This window comes from Copadichromis virginalis, linkage group LG4, assembly GCF_057382275.1.
Source record: "Copadichromis virginalis isolate Kocher_CV1m ecotype Utaka linkage group LG4, C_Virginalis_male_GT1.1, whole genome shotgun sequence".
NCBI classification, from domain to species: domain Eukaryota; kingdom Metazoa; phylum Chordata; class Actinopteri; order Cichliformes; family Cichlidae; genus Copadichromis; species Copadichromis virginalis.
The window spans coordinates 29,880,363-29,901,528 of NC_140621.1; the positions used below are offsets into that span (position 1 = coordinate 29,880,363).

General features: G+C 42.4%; 1 protein-coding gene across 7 annotated transcripts in view; it reads left to right on the plus strand.

Moving 5' to 3' along the window:
* Window positions 1–21,166, plus strand: part of svilc (supervillin c) — a 26,670-nt gene continuing 5,504 nt past the window's right edge. The window contains exons 1-25 of one of the 7 annotated variants that reach the window (XM_085454821.1): window positions 2–84; window positions 3,039–3,526; window positions 4,166–4,321; window positions 4,457–4,636; window positions 5,203–5,237; window positions 5,970–6,031; window positions 6,884–7,029; window positions 8,161–8,389; window positions 8,563–9,137; window positions 9,393–9,519; window positions 10,802–10,861; window positions 10,982–11,044; window positions 11,518–11,592; window positions 11,680–11,773; window positions 11,868–11,951; window positions 12,122–12,320; window positions 12,539–12,705; window positions 12,798–12,917; window positions 12,997–13,133; window positions 14,297–14,444; window positions 14,581–14,726; window positions 14,883–15,058; window positions 15,600–15,744; window positions 16,111–16,429; window positions 16,539–16,690. In XM_085454821.1, the coding sequence (XP_085310947.1) occupies window positions 3,258–3,526; window positions 4,166–4,321; window positions 4,457–4,636; window positions 5,203–5,237; window positions 5,970–6,031; window positions 6,884–7,029; window positions 8,161–8,389; window positions 8,563–9,137; window positions 9,393–9,519; window positions 10,802–10,861; window positions 10,982–11,044; window positions 11,518–11,592; window positions 11,680–11,773; window positions 11,868–11,951; window positions 12,122–12,320; window positions 12,539–12,705; window positions 12,798–12,917; window positions 12,997–13,133; window positions 14,297–14,444; window positions 14,581–14,726; window positions 14,883–15,058; window positions 15,600–15,744; window positions 16,111–16,429; window positions 16,539–16,690 (3,864 nt within the window). In that variant the 5' untranslated portion in view covers window positions 2–84; window positions 3,039–3,257. Of the gene's footprint in view, window positions 85–2,723; window positions 2,897–3,038; window positions 3,527–4,165; window positions 4,322–4,456; window positions 4,637–5,202; window positions 5,238–5,969; window positions 6,032–6,883; window positions 7,030–8,160; window positions 8,390–8,562; window positions 9,138–9,392; window positions 9,520–10,801; window positions 10,862–10,981; window positions 11,045–11,517; window positions 11,593–11,679; window positions 11,774–11,867; window positions 11,952–12,121; window positions 12,321–12,538; window positions 12,706–12,797; window positions 12,918–12,996; window positions 13,134–14,296; window positions 14,445–14,580; window positions 14,727–14,882; window positions 15,059–15,599; window positions 15,745–16,110; window positions 16,430–16,538; window positions 16,691–21,166 lie in introns of those variants that run through there. The other 6 variants (XM_085454825.1, XM_085454824.1, XM_085454823.1 and 3 more) reach the window with 6 other exon arrangements.

A 21,166-nucleotide genomic window follows, 5' to 3' on the forward strand; every position in this document is an offset into this window, starting at 1 on the left:
TGCCAGTGCGACTACTTTTGGAGTGACAGATCGTTGGGGAGGGACCGCCGGGGCTGAGGAGGGCTCTCGAGGCGAGCAGTACATGTAAGTACAAATGAAATACTTAATTCTGCCATTCTCATCTTCAAAAGTACAAAATCCTAGCAGGAGTCAGCTTGGAGAATATTTCAAAGTAGGTCACTTGTTGCCTGAGTCACCTGTTCAGTCTGACTTGGGGAGACACGGGTTGTGCATTGCACATTAGGGAGAATGGTTATAGTCTGGGTGTTCATCCACTTTAAATGCCCCGTGGGTAAAAAAGTTTCATGTGGAAGAGTAAATATTGCTGTTACGCACAGTTTACGCATTAATCTAATGTCTGTGCCAGAAAGTTACTTCAGAAATGTACCAAAAAAGATCGAGTGTCCGTATTCAAAGTGCTGGAAATTACTTCTTGTCGTATAATCCGTCAAACATCCGTCAAACTTATCTTTCATGAATGATATCAAGTCACAAAGTACTGACCTTTATTTATCTAGCTAAAAAGTTTCATTGACATTACAACTGGCCATAAGCGCCAAAATCTAAGATAATAGTTGTATGAAATACTTAAATCAGCTGTGTTGGATCAAGGACACATCTAAACCCTGCAGGACACCGGCCCTCGAGGCCTGGAGTTCCACACCTGTGCCGTAGAGTCATAAATATAAATGCAAAACAAGTAATTTCTTGATTTCATATAAAACCCCTTCTGCTGATTACAGTCTATTTACCAATATAAGCAAAGACATTATGCATAAAAAACACGGAAACACTGGGGAATCACTTTTTGGCACAACACTGGATTCATGTAAAACTTAATATTTGCGTCCTGTAAATAAGTTAAATGACTCATTGTTCAGCTCTTTGGTAGCTACATATGTAGGCTGTTACCCTATGCTGAGTTGTTTAGACAACAAATGAGTTTTGATATAAAAAAAAATGTTCTCCCCAGCGTGAGGACTTTGCCACAATGTGAGTTTATATCTACATATAAAAACAGACGCGTCGTGTGTTAAATCTCACGAGGAGCTGATGAGGCTTACAGTAGGTGCACGATGTGAGAAAGCTGCTCTTCCTCTTCGTTCTCTCTCCCTTTAATATATTCAAAAGCTTAACACGTTCTTTTGCTGCTGGTGTTAATATAAAACATCCCCATCATGATTTATAATCATAGACTGTTTTTGAAATGCTCCTCTGATAATTTGCCCTTGAATTATGGAGATTCATTAGACGAGGTTGGTGCAGGTAGATGAACAGGGCAGGTGTAAGTGGCTGAGGGCTTTATCTTGGCCAGCTTTTAATCTGGTTTACTTTCCTGCTGCTCAGCACCCAAGGCCTATTTTTTTTAAAATGCATACATGTTTTGCTTTTGATTTTTTTTTTCCAGTCTGTCAGAAAACTAGCAGTTAACTTAAGCATATACCGAGTGTGGGTCCAGAATTTTGGGGTTTAATTGCTACAGAGAAAGTCATGGCTGAAAGATAACACTTTACTGTCTCAATTCAACAATTAGAGGCTGTTTGTTTAACCTTCATCGCCTATTCATTTGAATATTATAGCTTATGAGTTCAGATCCCTGGGGCTGTGTGCATATCCAAAGCCAGTATCAGCTAGTGTCACTGGATTAGAACCCCATGATCCTCGCTGAGCCTCAGTGGTGCTCTCCCTTCCAATCGACAATCCTCCAGCTTGTCACATGACACATCGCTCTTTACACCTTTACTCATGTTTTCTTCACAAATGCGTACATGAGAGTGGCATCAGTGTGAGTGGGGATGCTGGAGTGTTGCTCTTCCTGGGTCTGGACAGGTAGGTGAGTCTTCTGTGTTGACTTCTTTGTTTAAAGGATATGTGCACGTGTTTCGAAGTGACAACACAAATCCTTCAGCTGGTTGTCTCATGCAGGGATCACGGCATCTAAATAGAGCTTATTAAAGCTCTCTGTGGCATGGAAATTTGGGATCTGCAAACACTGCTGACAATGTCGCCTTCAGTTTAGTCTATCAAATGTGATATCTGGATATTCTGAGTGGGTTTTTTTTTTTTAATCAATGAAAGCTGGTTATGGATTTATGGAGACTTTTCTCTAATAGAGTAATTTGTTGAATCTATATCCGTTTTATCAGTGCCTCAGTGTTTTTAATTTTTAGTCTACAAGTATAGGAGCAGTGAAACAAACAAATTAATAATAAAAGTTGCATCTTATACTTTGTGAACTCTGCTGCTGCCAGCAGCATTGAGCCCTGTGGCAGATCCATCTGGCGGACTAAGTCTGTGGCTCATGCCGCTTTGTTCTCGCTCTATTGTGCTTCCTGCACCAGGAATGCTGACATCCACAGTTTTGGAAAACACACAGATACATGTGCAAACACACATTTATGTGTGCGTATATTTGTGAGCACTCGTTTTGGGAAACTAGCAGACAGTTTGTTGTTCTTTTTAAATTTTAAATGCTATATTAGAATATTCAGTTTTGTTAATGTTGTTTGTCACAATGATGCCATCAGGGACTTTCTCTTCCTTGTACGTATTTGGAATATTATAATTCAAACAGGTTGCTATACCAAATGTTAAAAAAATAAATAAAATTGGAGCCATAGCTGATAAGATTTTGTTTGTGTTTTTGATGCAAAACATGCTTCATGTTGACAGGTCATGGTAAAATACCTGATGGAATTTGAAAAAGAAACAGGACTTGTTCAGCTTAGCGGAAGAGACCAGCACGCCTGCAAACTGCCATCGAGACCTGGACCTGGAGAGGAGTTGAGCTGTGGTGTTGAGTTTCAGTGCAAGGGGAGATTCCTGCATGACAGGCTGGAACGGGTCATCTTACACAGACATGAATATAAGAAAAGGACTTTGATAAGACTTTGATGTACGCCACTTTTAGAAGAAATGGTTAATATGTAATGAAGCTCACTGGTGTTGTCGCTGACTTTTCTAGGAAGCCTGAAGGGCACTAATGTAATGTATAGTGAAATGTTTCTTATTTAACTAATCTATTTTTTATCTTTCAGGAGAAATACCTCATTCACTGTGGGACAGGCTGGATTTTAACCTTGGATTAATGTAATCTGTGAGGAAAACCAAAACAAGAAGCTCATGGAAACAGAATTGTACTGGAAGAAAGTTTGGCTCTCATGTTCTGCCCCAGCTGAAAAGTGGAAGAAGAACAGCTCATCTGTTTTTTGTTCCTATATGCTTTTTGAGGAGCAAACAACCATCTGAGTCCTTCTATGATGGAGAACGCCGTCCTGGAGCCCAGATCGGAGCGGATTGCCCGCTACAAGGCTGAGAGGAGGCGAGAACTGGCCGAACGCTTTGGCAGCATTGACGAGCTTCCTTCTAAGTGGGTGAGAAGGGATGAGAAAAAGGTTCATGAGCCAGCGAGCCAAGCGCATGGAGGAATGTTAAGCTCCCATGATCTGAGTGAAAAAGTGAACAGCAGAACACAGGATGTTACAAATGGATTAGAGACTCCTGCTGAGCCCGACTGCCTGAGAAGGTGAGCCATGTCAAGGGTGAAAGATGACTTCATTGAATGCCTTGAAGACTTAAATTTCAATCATAGCTCATTGTCATTGTTTTATTTTAGAATTACAGGAATTTGGCTGAAGTCTTGCAACAACTTCTTAGTGTGCAAAAACGATACAATTAGCACTTCAGGACACACACAAGAAACATGATAAGCCTCTTTGATGACCTTAGATACAGCACTGTCTTCCTGCTGTGGCTGCACAGGGTAGCAGGTGCTGCGAGCCTAATTTGCTCAAAAAACAATAAAACCCTAATTCTGGCAACATGACCATGACACTTGTCACCTGTTCACAGCTTTCAGAACTTGACAAGTTGTTGATACCTTCAATAGTTTGTATCATGGTAACTGCTAAGAACAGTGTGTGGCATCATATTAATAGTCAGTCAGATGACAGCGAGTGTGCATGTAGTGCAGATGGTTTAGATTTGCAGGTGGCTTCTTCTCTTCTGTGAAACCATGAAAAAAACTCACATATTTTTGTGAGTTTTTGAGACTTCTGCATTATTAATATGAACTGTGACAAAAGATTATGTTTTGTGCTCCTCATGTCATGTCCCCCATATCTGCAATCTCACCTCCTTCCCTCACTCATACCCTCCCCTCTAGGCAGGGTTCCCAGAACTCTGCTAGCATGCAGAGTGGGGAAGAGCCTCATGTCCCTCATGGACTCGACGGCCCACAGCTCCACACTCGGGTGTCCGTGGGCCAGTTGAGAAGTGCTCTTCTACAGCAGACGGAGAGCGGAGCACAGCCTGAGAAAGCGTAGGGTCGCCTGCATGCGCGTGTGATCCGGCCTGTCACTAACAGACTGTGTTCCACTGTGTGATAATATTTCTCTTCATCTCAGCATCTTCTCCCCTTCTTACTTTCTTCTTATCCTACTTTGTGTGTGGATAGTAGCTTCCCTGATGCTGGGCAAGCCACATCCTCTCTGGATCTGGCTGTAAACCCGGGCTCTGAGGGGGGTCGGCGACGCACTCGGCGTTACCTCCCTAGCTCGTCAGGCGGTAACAGAAAAACTAGCGAACGCTTCAGGACACAGCCAATCACAGCCAATGAGATGGAGGAGAGCAGTGGGTAGGGACTGTTTCTTGTGGGCATGATAAAAAAAATAAATAAATAAATGGGAAGATGAGATGCCTGGCATGGCTAGGACTAAAGAACATATTGTTTGCTGTGTTTTCATATATTTAAAATAGTGTACGGCTAACATTTCATGGGAAAACTCATTAGGAACAAAATATCAGCCTTACCTGATGATACAGTACCACAACTTTTGTCTTATAGGAAACACTTATTTACCCTTGAATGATGCTTAATATTTGTTCCCCGTGATAAGAATGCACTAACCCTTCAGCTGAGGTGTGGCATGTGGAGCAGCTTTACATAAAAAACCAATGGGCGGTGTATTTTGCATGAGTTTATCTTCCTTAATAGCCTCCACAGTGTTGCTTTACCCAGCATGCAAAACAGCACAGTGTGTTGACTGTCTGAGCTGCAAATTGAAGCAAAAAGACACATACTGTAAACACCAAGCTGGATCCAGATCTCCATAACAACATTATCTAAAGAGTCAAGCATATGTCACCAACCTGTTCACCTGATGACCTCATCCTTTTGCTATTTTCCTCCGATTCTTCTAGGTGCTTGGATCCAGAGAACGAGGAAAACAGCAAAGGTAAAGCTTTCTCCCCTATGTGTTTGTCATCATCTGTTATTTCCGTGTGCTTTGCTGGTACACTGTCTGGTTGAGAAGGAAGTAAAAATGACAACAGGGAAAACTTACATGTAATATATTACGTGAGGTATGAAAGAAACATAAACAAATTGAAAAATACTGTGTACAATATTTAATTCTTGCAGAGGGCTTCCAACTTGCACAGTTGCCTCCATAAATTCATTTAATGGCTCAGGAAATAAACTGGGTTATATTTAGAGGATCACAATGCTCAATCTCTTCTGTAACGACAGACCAAACCATTTGGGCAGTGGAGCGGTGTTATGTACATCTAACTCTTGACCCCGTCATAAAAAGATGACAAGCAAGTCTTTACAGAGATTGACTCACTGAGAGTTTACACCACAGATAATAAGACCGCAGACACGAGTGGCCTTTATTGCTGTATGGATGTTTAGACTGTTGTTTTCAGGTCACACTGTATATCATTAAAATTGTTCTTCACAACTTTTTACTCACAGCTATCATCAATACAGAGATACCCCCAATTCCTAGACTTAGATGCAGTGTATTTAAGCACAGTTCACTAAGAAATTGCACCTGTGTTTGCTCTGTCTGCACCTGTGTCTCTTCCTGCTGTTAACTGTTTAAAAGTTTGATGAACCAAAATCTCTTAATGGCTGTTTTTTAATTTTTTTAAATTTTCAAATGATGGTGTGTATTTTTCCACAGCAGATGTAAAAACAGATGACAGAGCCAAAATGAGTGTGGCAGCCAAGATGTCTCTGTTTAAAGTGAGTTTGAATTGTTACCTGCTTTTTTTCTTTTTTTTTGTTAGAATGTGAGATCCCACATAAACTCGCCTAAACACACACAGTAAATGCAATCACTCTACGGTGTTAAAATTAAAGAAATGTATTCAATCCTTTATCATCTCCTGTCACCTCAGCTGCTCAACTTACGGTCTGAGCGCTGAGCACGCAGAACACTACCTGGTCCTGTTGAAAGAATATGAATGGTCAAAACAGGTGCTCTCCTTGGATCCACACTTTGGTTTGATGCTTTAGTACTTATTAAAGGAAAGACCAAGTCTGTAATATGATAGATACAGAGCCTTATCTTGAAGCTCTTTAAGCTCTTTAGTCTCACACAGATGATGAAATGCACTGTGGATTTTTCTATTATTCCAACATTTCAGCTGAGGCACACTTTTAGCAATAAGGCATCAGGTGAAAATGTGCCAGACACTGTATTAACATTAACAACCACAGCAGCTGTGGTATAATTAGCCTGCTGCTCTGTAGAGGCAGCAGGGGAGGTAACTGAAGCCAGCAGGTCTCTTGTTACATTGTGACCTGCAGCATGCAGCAAGTGGCCAAGATGCTGCACCTTAGAGCTCGCTGCTTTATTCACCGGCTATCTGACCTGCTTTACCTCCCTCCATCTGTTTATACAAATAGAACAGAGGACATCTCGAGGGGACTTTTTACTGCCATTTTTGTGGTCTCCCTCATTATTTATGCAACAGGTGGAGGCTGTAGATTGAGGCTCCTATTTGACCTGAATGTTGTCGTCCATCTGCATCACAGACTGGGTTCAAACTGATTTTTTTCACATTAATGTCCTCCCCACATCCTTCTCTGTAGGAGCTGGAGAAGTCTTCAGCCTCTGAGGCCTCGGCATTCCTCAAGCCTCGCTCAGGCTGCGTCTCTCATGAACGCAGGAGCCGGCGTGGCAACGACCATCGCTTTCTGACACAGCCAATCACCTGTGGAGAAATGGTGGCGATCAGGTGGGAGAGCTGTAGTGTTACCAAAACCACATCACATAATTAGCTATTTGACTTGATTGACAATCACTAAAAAAGTCATCTAGTTTTATTTAAGATTATGCATGTGTAGTTTTTAGTTTTGTGGGAATAAATAAATACATGCTTGATGATTTAAAAACTTAAAATGTTTAAAAACTTCAACTTATTAAAGTCAAATCTGTGAAAACAAGAGACCTTGCTTCAGTGGAATTAAGTACTTACTGTATGTCTTATTTAAAAGTAAGAACTTCTAGAAGCGTGTCTTATTTAAGCAGTTATTTTTAGGCTCCTATGTAAATGAGTAAAGAGAGTTGTTCAGTGGTTAGGGGGTAAAAAACCCCCCTGCATTTTTAGAATCAGTAGTTAAATGTGACAACATTTTCTTCAAAGCTTTGGTGACATATCTCTTCAAAATAGCCTTTTCCCCTACAAATTAAACTTAATATTGCAGCTACATTAAAGCTAGTCTCACCAGATCACTGAGTTTTTTCATGTTATGTTATGCTTCTTTCCTACAAAAACGAGTAGACCAAGAAACAAGAAACAGTTTAAACTGTCATAAACCCATGCACCATGCAAAAACATGGTTGGCTCATACGTTTCCCAGCCTTTCTGTTTGGTGAAACAAGTTGCAAGGAATTTGTTCTGACACATTCCTGGCCAATAAAGAGCCCCTGATTGGCTCAGTGTCACCATATTTGCTCTTATAGATTTCTCCCATGTGTTTCTGTTCAGGAGTTTTTCGGTGCCTGGTTTCGTTTGGCTGTAACTCCTGGCAATGGGTCACAAATATATGCTTTTTTTTAAAGGAATGAGATTGTTGGAAACCAAACCAAAATTGGGATTGGATCTAGTTTGTTCAACCAGAATTATATGAATTTCTTAGGGGCTATTTTCAGTTACACATTTGCTGTTGTAGGGAGTAGCAGCAGCAGGACGATGTCTGTCAGATTGACTAAAAATAACCTGTGTGTGTTCATGGTAATGAAAAAACACCCACCGTTTTCTCCACTGCTTTTGCACAGCAGTGTAGATCAAATGTGTCCAAGGCATAGGAGATTTTGACTAAACATAAATTCTTCTCTGACTTTATGGTGTCATGTTACGCATCAGCACTCCCAAACCAGCACCACCAGTGGAGGTCCAGTCTGTGCAGGCTGAGTCAGAGGAGGATGGCGACGAGAGCTGCAAGCTGAGCATGAGCGAGAAGCTGGCCCTCTTCAACAAACTGTCCCTGCCTGGGAGGGAGGGAGCCGGGCCTGCTGACGGGCCCCCAGAGAGACGAAGGCAAAAGGGGGCTCGGTACCGCACGCAGCCCATCACAGTGGAGGAGGTCAGTCTGGTGGGTAGAAAGCAACAGAACAATAAATGGGAAACAAATGTATTTAGAACTTCATAGACCAGAAAAGGGGCAGGAGTGGTTATTAATAGCAAGGTTAATTTGTTGTCTTTCTTCACTTCTTGCCTGCTGTCCTCTAAGTAAATCTATTATTGATCTTCTTTGCCCCTTTTTAGCTCCAGAAAGGCCCTGTTCAGCTTCCTGCCCTCTGTTTGTCCCCTCATCTGTCCGACAGACAGCAGGCCTCGTCTGTCAACCTGAAACCCAGTGAGGTACGTCTTTCACAGTCCACATCAGATGCTGGCACTGGACTCGGAAAATCTGGTCCGACTCAACAGGGACCACAGTGCTACGACTCTGAGCCAGGCTTAAAAGGAATCCTGAAGAAGAGTCGCTCTGCAGGCTCGGAGTGGAGCAGGACAGAAGCCAGTCAGGTAGATGCATCATACAGCCATGAACAGAATGGTGGAGGCTGTAGAGAAGCGGCGATACACGGGAGCAAAGCGGGAGGTGAGAGGGAGGGAACTTCTGCAGCACCACAGAGAGACAGACGAGAGTCCTCTGGTATGGAGGAAGTTTCGCAGTCTGCTGCTCCCTGGAGGCAGAGGGCTAGAAACAGGAGGGAAACCCTTGCCTGCACACCAATAAGAGCCTTGTCAGAGCAGGATGCTCCACAGCAATCCTGCCAGTCCAAATATGAACTGAGCTTTTCCTCTGAGAAAAACAGCGTAGACATCAATGGAAGAGCCAAGTAAGTCATGTAAATAAATGACATGATCTGATAAGAACTGTAAATGTTTTTCTTCTATAGAGTCAAACTGTTGATATTGCTGCATATTGGAAAGGTTTGCTAAAGACTTTGAAACGTATATTATTGTGACATCTGTGAGTTAGATAATAAAAATGATTCTTTACAGTTTTCACCAGAAATATTAAGTTTTCAGCAGCTTGTATGTTGTTCTTTGATATGTTATATACTTCATACTGTGTGTAATGTGTCTTAAAGGCAGGAGGAAGACCAAAAGGCCATGAACAAGATCCATGACAACACCACAGATATTAAAGCTGTCCGGGTCACCTCAGAAGAGTGTGCGCCTAAAATGCAGGAGACAACCAACGGCAGCAGAAGTGAGGTGAGCAGCAAGGTTAACCACGTAAGACATAGACCATTTAAAAAAAGAGGTTTTGTCAGCGTTTACTTGCATGTCATTCTGTCTGATAACACTGAACGAATTCTAATAAAACTTTGTATTGGTGTAGAGTACGGTCATGTTATGAATCCATTAAAATTTAGCTTACATCCACCAGTTTCTTCAAGGTCAACTTTATGAATTATTGATAGTTATTGACAAAAATCGGTGAAACTCAGGAACTATGATTCTTACAAGAGTTGTGTGTCAGCATACTGAAAGTACAGCAGAGGATAAAATATCATGTCACATTTAACCTTTGACCTCTCCTTCAAGGTCAATAGATAATCTGAAGGTCAAAGTATATAATAATTATATACCACTATTTAAAATATTGTTTCTTGCTGCCACTGTTTGTAGCGACGACATATAGGAATAAAGGGAATGATATATGGTTGTAAACAGTGTGTTACTTTTGAGATCTGACCTCTTCTCCAAGGTCAGATAAGGTCAAATATTCATAAAATGTCTTTGATCTTTAAAACTTTGCTTAAATTCTGCTTTCTTTGTTTGTATTGGCAACATTTAAGAAATGATACTTGTATATAGGGACTCTATATTATAGTTTAACTGAATGATATTAGGCCCTGCGACAGACTGGCGACCTGTCCAGGGTGTACCCCGCCTCTCGCCCTATGACAGCTGGGATAGGCTCCAGCGCCCCCCGCGACCCTGAAAAAAGGATAAGCGGAAGCGAATGGATGGATGGATGAATGATATTAGACAATTCTATAAAAGCATTACAGAAGTTTTGCAGCATTTTTTTCTCTGAAAGAATTCAGTGAGAAAATCTTTGTTTGCATCACAGAGGTTACAGAGTTCACGCTTCTTGCCTGGTTTAAATTGAGGCAGAGGTTACATTTGTGGTTACATTTGGTTATTTGTCATACCACTGAAACCAGATATAGCATCTCTTATCTGCAGCACTCTGAATGTGGTATGTGCTGAATGTCCTGAGATCAGACTCGAGTTACCGCGGAATATATTGAGTCCAGTGAGTGTTTATGTACCAGGATGGGATTGGCTGTCCTATTACACGACGTGGAATGTAAACACACTGATTATTTGGCAATTAAATGATCTCAGCTTCACCATGCCGACACTATGTGTGGGATTTGTATATTAATCATTGTCCTACTTCCTTTTTATGTCTGTCATTTTTATACTTCTGGCAACATTTATGTTTGTTTGAATTCTTTTAAATGCATCTCCCTGTTTTCCATAGTATCATGTGCAGGAACAGTCAAAAAACCCTCATCTTGAGAATGACAACCTTCAGTGCTGGGTAAGCCTCAATCTAATGATTCAAAACCCATCCTCCCTCATCTTGATTTTGAAACCACAGCCCTTTAGATTTTGAATAGCTTTGAACATCTGCAGCCTGCCCCTCTCTCTTCTCTCCCAGGAGCCCGTCTTTGCCTCTGTCTATTCTATCAATACGCCCCAATATATCATGTGTTTTAATCAGGTAATTGTGTGAGCCGGTGCATGGCATTGCTGCTGTTTGATTTGGAGTGTTTTGTATGCTGTGAAAGGCTTTTGTCATCTCACAGATTCAGGCGGATGTGATGTGACAACCCTGTCACCTTGTCTCAAAATTACAATGCGTCACATCACAGCTCTCAGTTCACACTTTCCATTTAGGTGTGTGCTTACCAGATGTTCATTTTGGTCATGAAAGTTATATCTTACTCCCACGTTTCTTTGTGCATGTTTCTGACCTAGTTCTAATGGACAAAAGTAAATGTGCATTGTACAAAAACTCCTTATAATATCTAATGCAGGGCAGGATTAGGCAGAAAGGAACAGACTGAATGAAATGTTACACATAGAAAGTTTAGCTCTATGTAAAATCTTTATATTTTGTATCTTCTGTGCAATCCACTCTCACTGTCCTAGAATGCAAAAGTCACCATTTCTGTGTTTTGCTTTCACCTCCAGACTAACCTCTCCTTTGAGGCACAAGAAGTCTCCTCTCCTACGAACAATCAGAGTCAGCCTCAGTGGAGACATAAGGTGACGCACACCTGCATTTTTTTCATATTTGTGCGTGTATCTGCGGAAAAGCTGCATTGTAACGGATGCATTTCTCGGGCTCTGTAGGATAAAGGAACTGAGATTCAGATGACTGAATTTGGAGAATTGAAAACACAGCAGGAAAGCAAAGAGCAGGAGGCTGGAAGCACGGCTAAGACAAGTAACTCACTTATTCTCCAGTTCTCATACAGTTCTGCTGAGCATATTTTGGCCTTGTTTATGAGGTTTTTCTCTCCTGTGTTTGCAACATCTAGGCCTTGCATCTGGTGAATCACAGAGAAATGGTATCGCTCACAGCAGGAGACACTCCACTGATGCTCCATCATGCAAAAATGAAGGTCAGAGCAGTTTTACACCACGAAAAACAAGCAAACAAATAAACAAACAAGTCTGTGTTGAGACTCAGTGCTTGTTTTATTCATCATCATATGGACAACGCTGGTTCCCACAATGTAAAAGCTCATTGAGGATCCAAGTATTTTAGCGTTTTCATTTCTTTCCCCCTCAGTGACTCCACAGAGTTCTTCACCAGCAGTCACTACTCAGGAGGTAAAGGAAGAGACGCCTGTTGATGAACCAAACATGTTTGATGGCAGTTTCTACTGTGATCAGTCACCTTCTTCAGCCTGCCCCCCACCTTGTGGTGGAATTGCTGCCTCAGAGGGTGAGCAGGACCTGGGAGTCTTCTGCCAGACCAACACACACATGTAAGCATAGTTTTTTCCTGCAAATGTGAGATTAGATTGAGTCCTTGCAATTTCTAAATAGTAAATGCAAAATATATTTGTGTATCTAATGTAGTTTTTATGCTAAAGCTAAAAGGAAAAGATTAGAGTAAAAAAAAATTTCCTGCAAATTTATATTCACACACACAGTAGCTGATATCTTCAGTAACTCTGTATTGTCTGTGTGTGTTTGTTTGCAGATTGACCTCAGCAGTAGCAGAGCACAGGCGGTCGGTACGTCCGTCCCGTCGGACTCAAGGCTCCAGAAACCCTCTGAGGGCTCTCGCAGCCAGAGAGGACATCAGGCAGGACTTCATGGGAGAGAGAGTCAATTCATCAGCTCAAGAGAGGATCCAAGCAGAAAAAAGTATGCTAATTTATGTTGTTCCCTTCTCTTGTTACTTTCCTTCTTTTATGTTGCTCAGCTACCTGATATTGCAGGTTTTTTTCTCACTATAGAGTCTAAGAACTCGTCTATAGCAGACTCACCTTCCTTAAGATCTGAAGAATCCTCCTTAGATGCCGAGACAGCTAAGTCTTACCCGCCCTTCAGCAGCCTGATGCTAATTCACATCAAAGGTCAGGAAAGGTTTGGTTCATCTGTGTGATGATCTGCTTGTGGTCAGGTGTTAAGGTTAACCAACACCTGTGATGACAGGTAGGCGGCATGTTCAGGTCCGCCTGGTTGAGCCCTCAGTGCGGTCACTGAACAGTGGAGACTGCTTCCTGCTGGTCACTCCAGAGCACTGCATCCTGTGGAGTGGAGAGTTTGCCAACGGACAAGAAAAAGCAAAGGTACCACCCAGGACAATGTTATGGTGTAGTAGCAGCATGTATGACACATAAAATTACAGGGAAAGGGTAAAGAGGTGGATAATACAATACAAAATAAGAAAGTAGGATTAAAATTATTTCCCATTGCCAGGAAATATCTGACCATCCCTTAAACTTACTCCTCTTAGAAATTTACATGGGAAAGGATGTTTTAATAACTTCATACATATACCAAATTGGTTTACATTTATGCACAACAAATAAATGCATAAAATATTACCCTTCAAGACCCAAAGAGCATTCTGTGCATAAAATGCAGTGTTTGCAGTTCTTGCAGTAAATTGTAAGCATTAAACCTTAATGGACTCATAAAGGTTGGCTACAGTTTGTGTGTTAAATGCATAATAAAGGACAGTGACGATATGAATCAAGAACGTCATACATCACAGAGTTCAGTTATTGATTATCTAAGTATCACAGTATGTACCTTTACTTTTAAACATTAACTTTGGTTGCGTTTTAAATGTATTTATATTTTATTATGGAACAGTGTACTAAACGTATATGGGGACAAAGTGTGGAGACAAAGCACTGAATGAGTAATTAAGTCAACATTTTGAGATAATAACCCAAAATATTTCCTTACAAGCTTCCATAAAAAGGTAATATTATTGAGAGGACGGTGCACACTGTCATAGACTCTTTTTAATAGTTATTTGTACGTTTCTATTATTATAACAAAGGTTCAAATATCTGTTTGTCTAATACTATAGCTGATTTCACACATGAACGGGTTGTGACACTTATGAATTTATTTCTTTTCATGTGTAGCACTCAGCCATGTTCTTGTTATTGGAAATATTTTGGTTTGGTGAGGCAAGTTTCCTGCAAGATTTCTAATATAGGCCAGCAAAGACTGCAGTAGTAAAATAAAAAGAAATTACAATATGCTTTTACTATAGACTATGTTCTGTTTGGGTTAGCATAGCAAAAAGGTCCTAGGTTCTAATCCACCATCTGCTCAAGGCCTTTCTGCGTGGAGATTGCATGTTCTCCCTGTGTCTCTGTGGGACTCTCTGGGTACACTGGCCTCCCTGTGACCCTGAATGGGATAAGTGGCAGAAAATGGGTGAACTATATTCTGTTACTGCTGATTATCATATTATTTATTTATTTTTTGTCAGGCCTCTGAGCTAGCTTTGTTCATCCAGAACCAAAGGGACCTTGGTTGTTTGGCTTCCCACGTTGTCCACCTGCAGGAGGGCATGAACTCTGACAGCAGTGTGGCTGCAGACTTCTGGAGTCTCCTGGGAGGAAGAACACAGTACAGAGGTTGGAAGTAAAACATGTACTTTTCAAATATATCAGAGAAACACATTTTGAATTGCAATTTTTCTCCTTTTATAATTCACCTGTTGTTTTTCATCCAAAACATTAGAAAATGTTTTTTCTTTTCTTTTACTCACAGGAGCTTGTGCTCCAGAGGAGGATGAGCTCTATGAGCGCGGTGTGGTGGAGTCCAACTGTGTGTACAGGCTGGTGGAAAACAAACTGGTGCCTCATGAACAGGCTTGGGCCTCCATCCCCAGCATCACCCTGTTGGCCTCCTCTGAGGTCTGAGCTTCAATTCTCGGCTCCCTAATTACTTATATTGTAGTTGTTTTGGTTTTGGGTTTGTTTTTTTGTTCATTAAATGCTTGATTGTAGAAAAATAATGGAAGAGAAGTTAATCTCTGACTCTGTTCATATCTCTTTGTCATGTATGCCCAGGCCCTGGTGTTTGATTTCGGCAGTGAGGTCTATCTGTGGCTCGGACAGGACGTTTCCCTCAGGAGGAGAAATGTTGCTCTCCAGTTGACTCACCAGGTGTGGGTTGGAGCTTATGACTACAGCAACTGTCAAGTAAACCCACTGGATCCCACTCAGTGTAACCCTGCAATTCAGCTGTAAGTCACTAATATATTACACATAAAAAAGGAGCCTGTCTGTATACAACATTAAGTTTGCTGTGCATTCATAATATGCACTCTGTAGAAAGTAATTCTTGGTTAAGTGTGCCCATGTGACATGCTCTAAAAACCCTGCTTGATGTTTAAAGTCCAGACTATATTTTGACATTTAAAAGACATATTTTAAAGCAAGCAAGTGGACATGAACTACAAAATACTTGCAGAGAGTAAAGGTCTTCTCTCAGTGTACCATATTCCACAGTCAGAAAATATATTACAACTTGTGTATATTAAACAAGGTCTTTAAAGGGCTTCCTTTCTTCATTTATTTCAAGAGGGTTTTTTTTTTTGTTGCAGTTTAATGAGATTTAAGCTTTTAAAGTATATATATATATATATATAGTGTGTGTGTAATTATGTCTCTTGGGAATGGATGTCTGTAAAGCTTGAGTCTGGACTAAGACAGACTCTCTTTTCTATTTTGTTTAATGCTTGTGTTAGTTCTTTTATCGGTTTCATGGCATAACTTTGTCCACAGACGAGGAGAAGGCCGTCCCAGCTGGGCTCTGTTCGGCGTCCTCACTGAGAGCAACGAGACAGCTCTGTTCAGGGAGAAGTTCCTGGACTGGATGTGCAGGGTTGGAGGCAGAGAGGAAGCGGCTTCAGGGACGGATCAGACGCAGGTTCATATCACATTCAGAGATATGATGCGGCACATGCAGTTTTCAGACACTCAAACTAGTGTGTTTCAGTTATTGCACTGTTTGTGTAAAATTATAGATGTGAAGAATATATTTAGATCAATTAGTTTTATTAAGTTTCCAGCTTGATAGAAAATTAGTCTCTATTAAAATTTTTAATAAAAAAACAACAAATTTTTATTACTGGAAATATTGACTGGAAATATCTAAAACCTATTTATAACTAGCTACCTTTTATTTCTACTGAAACTCATGTGCAGATATCTAAATTTCAATTTTGACTTTTGCTTTTTAAAAGTGATTTTTTTTAAACCACTGAAATTCAGTGTCTGCGCTTCCTCTCCATAGTCCATCCCAGTCCAGTCATCCCAGCCGCTCTCCCCTCCTTCAGACCTCTTGAGTCCCTGCGATGCCAAAGCTCTAGTATCGGGTCAGTGCTTAGAAGGTGACGGTTTGGTCCGTACTGTGCTGGCTGGGGTCGATGTCCAGAGAGGTCATGGTGTCATCATGCTGACGGAGGAACGTCAGATGGAGCTTAACACAGTAGCGGTGGACACCTGGCACGTCCAGGAGTTTGACGACAGTGAAATCCCAGTGGAGAGCAACGGACAGCTTTATGAAGGAGACTCTTATGTAATCCGCTGGAAGTACAGCATCAGTACAGCTGGTCAGTAACCTTTTTTGGGTTTTTTTTCTAATAGATTGTACTTTTAATGCTATGGCAATATTTTGACCGAGACATTTTAATAATGGTTAACACTCTCTCTTCGTTACAGACAGCACAGACAGCTCAGATGAGTGTGGGACGGATCCAGCACCAAAGGAAAAGACGGCCTTCTTCCTGTGGCGAGGCCGTCACTCCAGTGTCAGTGGACGGGACACAGCTGCTTTCCTTTCCATCGGGATGAGGAACCACGAAGAGTCGCAGGTAAGCTCATAGCAGTCAGATTAGATCCCCTTCTTATATTAAAGTAGAACCCTGGTAACTGTTAACTTTCACAGCAGTGAAAAGCTTAGTTTTATCCTCACAAAGAACGCACGCACTTCACTTAGTAGAAACATTGCATTATGCAAGTATACCCAAACAAATTAAGAGAAACAAAGAGCACAAGCAAAAGTCTTTTACTTTATTTTATTACAAGTATTTTTTTTTATTGCAATGCAAAGAGGCAGTGTAGGAGGAGAAAATAAGCCTAAATGGCTGTGTAGAAGTGAAAGAAATACATAAATAATTTAACAGACAATAAAAATGGCACCAACAACAACAAACACCCAGCAAAAGCTTCTGAAACATTTTAATGTTTATTAGAGTATATTTCAATACACAGAGGCATATGGTTGGTTTACAACTGCAGTAAAAGTTGAATGTAGTTTAGAGAAAAGTGGCTCGTTTTAAAGTCCATGGAGTATTTAAAGTATTAAGAATGAAAAAAACAGACAAAGGTGATGACATTTTACTTTGTAAACCACACTACCACTTTTTGTTAGTTTGTTACTAGTTAGATAGTTACTAGTTCTGCCTACCTGCCCACACATTGACCCTTTTGAGAACAGATTATTACACAATGTTAGCCACAGAAGTTGAGATTATTTCTGCTGGCATGTGCACATCAAATTCAAATTTCAAATTTCAAATTTTTATTTGTCACGTACACAGTCATACACAGTACGATATGTAGTGAAATGCTTGGACAACTGCTCGTGACCTAAAGAAAACAAAAAAGGAAAAGGCTATGAATAAGAAAGGAAATAAATATGAAAAATTAAAAAGGGTAAATTTAACTAGGAAGGAATAAAATATAAATTAAGGTTAAAAATGAAATAATTGTACAACACAAATTAGAATGAAGGGTAAATTTAACTGGGAAGAATAAGATAAAGATAAATATATAAATTAAAGTTGAAAATAAAATAACTGTACAACAAAATACACAATATAGAACTATATAAGAATGTATGAAGAAATCTAAATATAAATAAATATATACACAATAACAGCAGCTGTACAAGTATTAACCGGAAATGAAGAATATAGTGACCAGTGTTGTGCAAAACCAAAGTCCAGAAAGTCCAGTGTGTGTGTAAGAACCATATGTGTGGGTCAGTACTGTGTGGTGGTGTGATTGAGAGACCGTATCGCCTGCGGGAAGAAGCTCCTCCTCAGTCTCTCTGTGTTGGTCTTCAGGGAGCGGAATCGCTTTCCTGACCTCAGCAGAGAGAACAGTCTGTTGTTGGGATGGCTGAGGTCCTTCACGATCTTCCTGGCCTTGGTCCAGCACTGCCTGCTGTAGATTGAGTGCAGGTCAGGGAGCTCGGAGCGGATGGTGCGCTCAGCTGACCGCACAACCCTCTGTAGAGCTCGTCTGTCCTGCATGGTGCTGTTCCCGAACCAGGTTAAGATGTTTCCCGCCAGGATGCTCTCTATGGTGCACGAGTAAAAGTTCCTGAGCACCTTGGAGGGCAGTTGGAAGTCTCTCAAGCGTCTGAGGTGGTAGAGACGCTGTCGGGCCTTTTTCACCACGGTGTTGATGTGACAGGACCATGACAGGTCCTGCGTGATGTGAACTCCGAGGTATTTGAAGCTGTCCACTCTCTCCACTGGGCACTCGTTGATGACGGGGGTCTGGTAGTTCCTCTCCTGCTTAGTGCTGAAGTCCACTATCAGCTCCTTTGTCTTACTGACGTTTAGAAGGAGGTTGTTCCTCTGGCACCAGTTCTCCAGATTCCTAATCTCCTTCAGGTAGGCCGTCTCGTTGTTATCAGAGATCAGGCCCACCACGACGGTGTCGTCAGCAAACTTGATGATGGTGGTGGAGCTGGTAGTGGCCACACAGTCATATGTGTACAAAGAGTACAGCAGGGGGCTCAGAACACACCCCTGGGGGGCTCCAGTGCTGAGAGTGGTGGAGGCTGAGACATGTCCGCCCATCCTTACTGCCTGTGGTCTGCCAGTTAGGAAGTTGGAGATCCACTGACACATAGATGAGCTGAGTCCCAGATGCTCCAGCTTGGTGGTGAGTGTGGAGGGAATTATGGTGTTAAATGCAGAGCTGTAGTCTATGAAGAGCATTTTAACATAATTCCCCCTTCTAGTGTCCAAGTGAGTGATGTGTGGAGGAGATGAGAGATGGCATCGTCTGTGGAACGATTTGGACGGTAAGCGAACTGTAGTGGGTCCAGTGTGTCTGGTAGTGAAGAAATGATGAAGTCTCTGACCAGGCGTTCAAAGCACTTCATCACTACTGAGGTGAGGGCTACAGGGCGATAGTCATTGAGAGAAGCAGGGTGGGGTTTCTTCGGGACAGGAACAATGATGGACTCTTTGAAGCATGTGGGGATCACCGACTGAGATAAAGAGATGTTGAATATCTCAGTGAACACAGGAGCTAGCTGGTATGCGCAGTCTCTTAGGATACGACCTGGGATGCCGTCTGGTCCTGCTGCTTTCCTGGTGTTCACTCTCTTGAAGGCTCTCCTTACTTCATGCTCGGAGATGACGAGCACGTTTCCGGTGCTGGCAGTATCTTCCTGTCTGCAGCCGTTAGCGCCGCTAACACTAGCATTGTTGGAGACCTTAGCTGCAGCCTCGAAGCGAGCATAGAAAGTGTTCAGCTCGTCTGCCAGAGTCACGGCCGCGTTCGTCATACCGGTTGTTGGTGCTTTATAGTCCGTTATTGTCCTTAGTCCCCGCCACAGGCTCCTAGAGTCACTCTGTTGGAGTTGTGACTCTAGTTTCCTCCCGTAGCGCTGCTTCGCCTCTTTCACCGCCCTCCGCACGTTATATGACGCGGCTTTGTACGGGTCCATGTCCCCCGTCATGAGTCCCGTGTTGTAGGCAGCGGTGCGGGATCTCAGAGCGTTGCGGATGGTTTTATCCACCCACGGCTTCTGGTTGGGAAACGTTGTGATAGTCTTTGTCTCCACGGTATCATCCGCTAGTTTCCCGATGAATCCCACAACCGCTTCCGTAAACACGTTGACGTCATCGTCGGAGCTGTTTCTGAACATGCCCCAGTCTGCGTCATCGAGTGCGTCCTGTAACGTGGCCACCGATTGATCCGTCCAGCGCGCGACCTTCCTCTGAACCGGAACTTCCTGTTTTAGCCTTTGTTTGTATTTTGGCATGAGGAAGATGGCGGCGTGATCAGATTTGCCAAACGGGGGGCGGGATTGTGCCTTGTAGCCGTCCTTGACCGTAGTGTAGCAGTGGTCCAGTGTCCTTTCACCCCTGGTGGGGCAGGTGATGTGTTGATAAAAGTTCGGCGCTGCGCGTTTGAGGTTGGCGCTATTAAAGTCCCCCGTCACAATAAGCGCAGCGTCCCGGTGTTGTGTCTGGTGCTGTGTGAGTGCCTCATGCAGCTCGCATAAGGCGGTGACCGTGTCCGCTTGTGGTGGAATATAAACGGCACTTACAATGACCGATGTAAATTCCCGAGGTAGATAAAAAGGACGACACATGATGGACAGTAGTTCCAGATTTGGTGTGCAGGAGCGTGTGAGAGGAACAACGTTCGCACTGTTGCACCAGTTGTTGTTCACCATTAAACACACGCCGCCTCCCCTTGACTTCCCCGAGTCCCGTGTCCTGTCCATGCGGTGAACCGAGAAGAACTCGGCCGGCTGGATGGCGTGGTCCGGCACCGCTAGGTTCAGCCATGTCTCGGTGAAGCAGAGGAGATTGCAGTCCCGAATGTCTCTCTGGAACTTTATCCTGGCCCTGAGGTCGTCAAGCTTGTTCTCCAGTGACTGGACGTTGGCGAGCAGGATGCTAGGCAGAGGTGTGCGGTGTGCACGAGCTCTCAGCCTGTTCCTGACGCCGGCTCGCTTCCCTCTAGGCCGCCGCCGCTTCCCTTTGTTCTCCCTCGAGATCTCACTCGGCCAGCTCGGATCCGGAGTTAAAAACTTTGAATTGTGAGTACATTGTATACCAATAGAAACAAGAGTGTCACTGTCATACCTAATGTACCCAATGGTGATGATTTTGCCGATTTAGAAACGCTGAAAACTAACTTAAAAAACAAAGACAAAGAAAAAGTGGTCGGAGCAGTCGTGACGGCAGCCGACCTCACCGGCGCCATCTTATGATCTTATGATCTTATCTTATGATACATCGGTGGTGAATTTATTATGAGGTTCCTTTAATAGCCACTAGTGTTCGAACTCTGGGACGAGCAGTATTATAGTGCCAGTCTGTTGTAGTGCCGTTGGCCCTGAAAGGCATCGAAACCTTAAAAGCACAAAAATCCAGATCCTGTAAAACAACTGAAGTATGAAAAAGCTGCAAAAGCTCACAAAGGACATATGAAATGCAATTAGAACACATTCTTGCATCTTTTTCTTCTTCACAACACCAACAAATCCTTCTTAAAAAATAAGATTACAAGAGTAAGAGGAACACAGGACA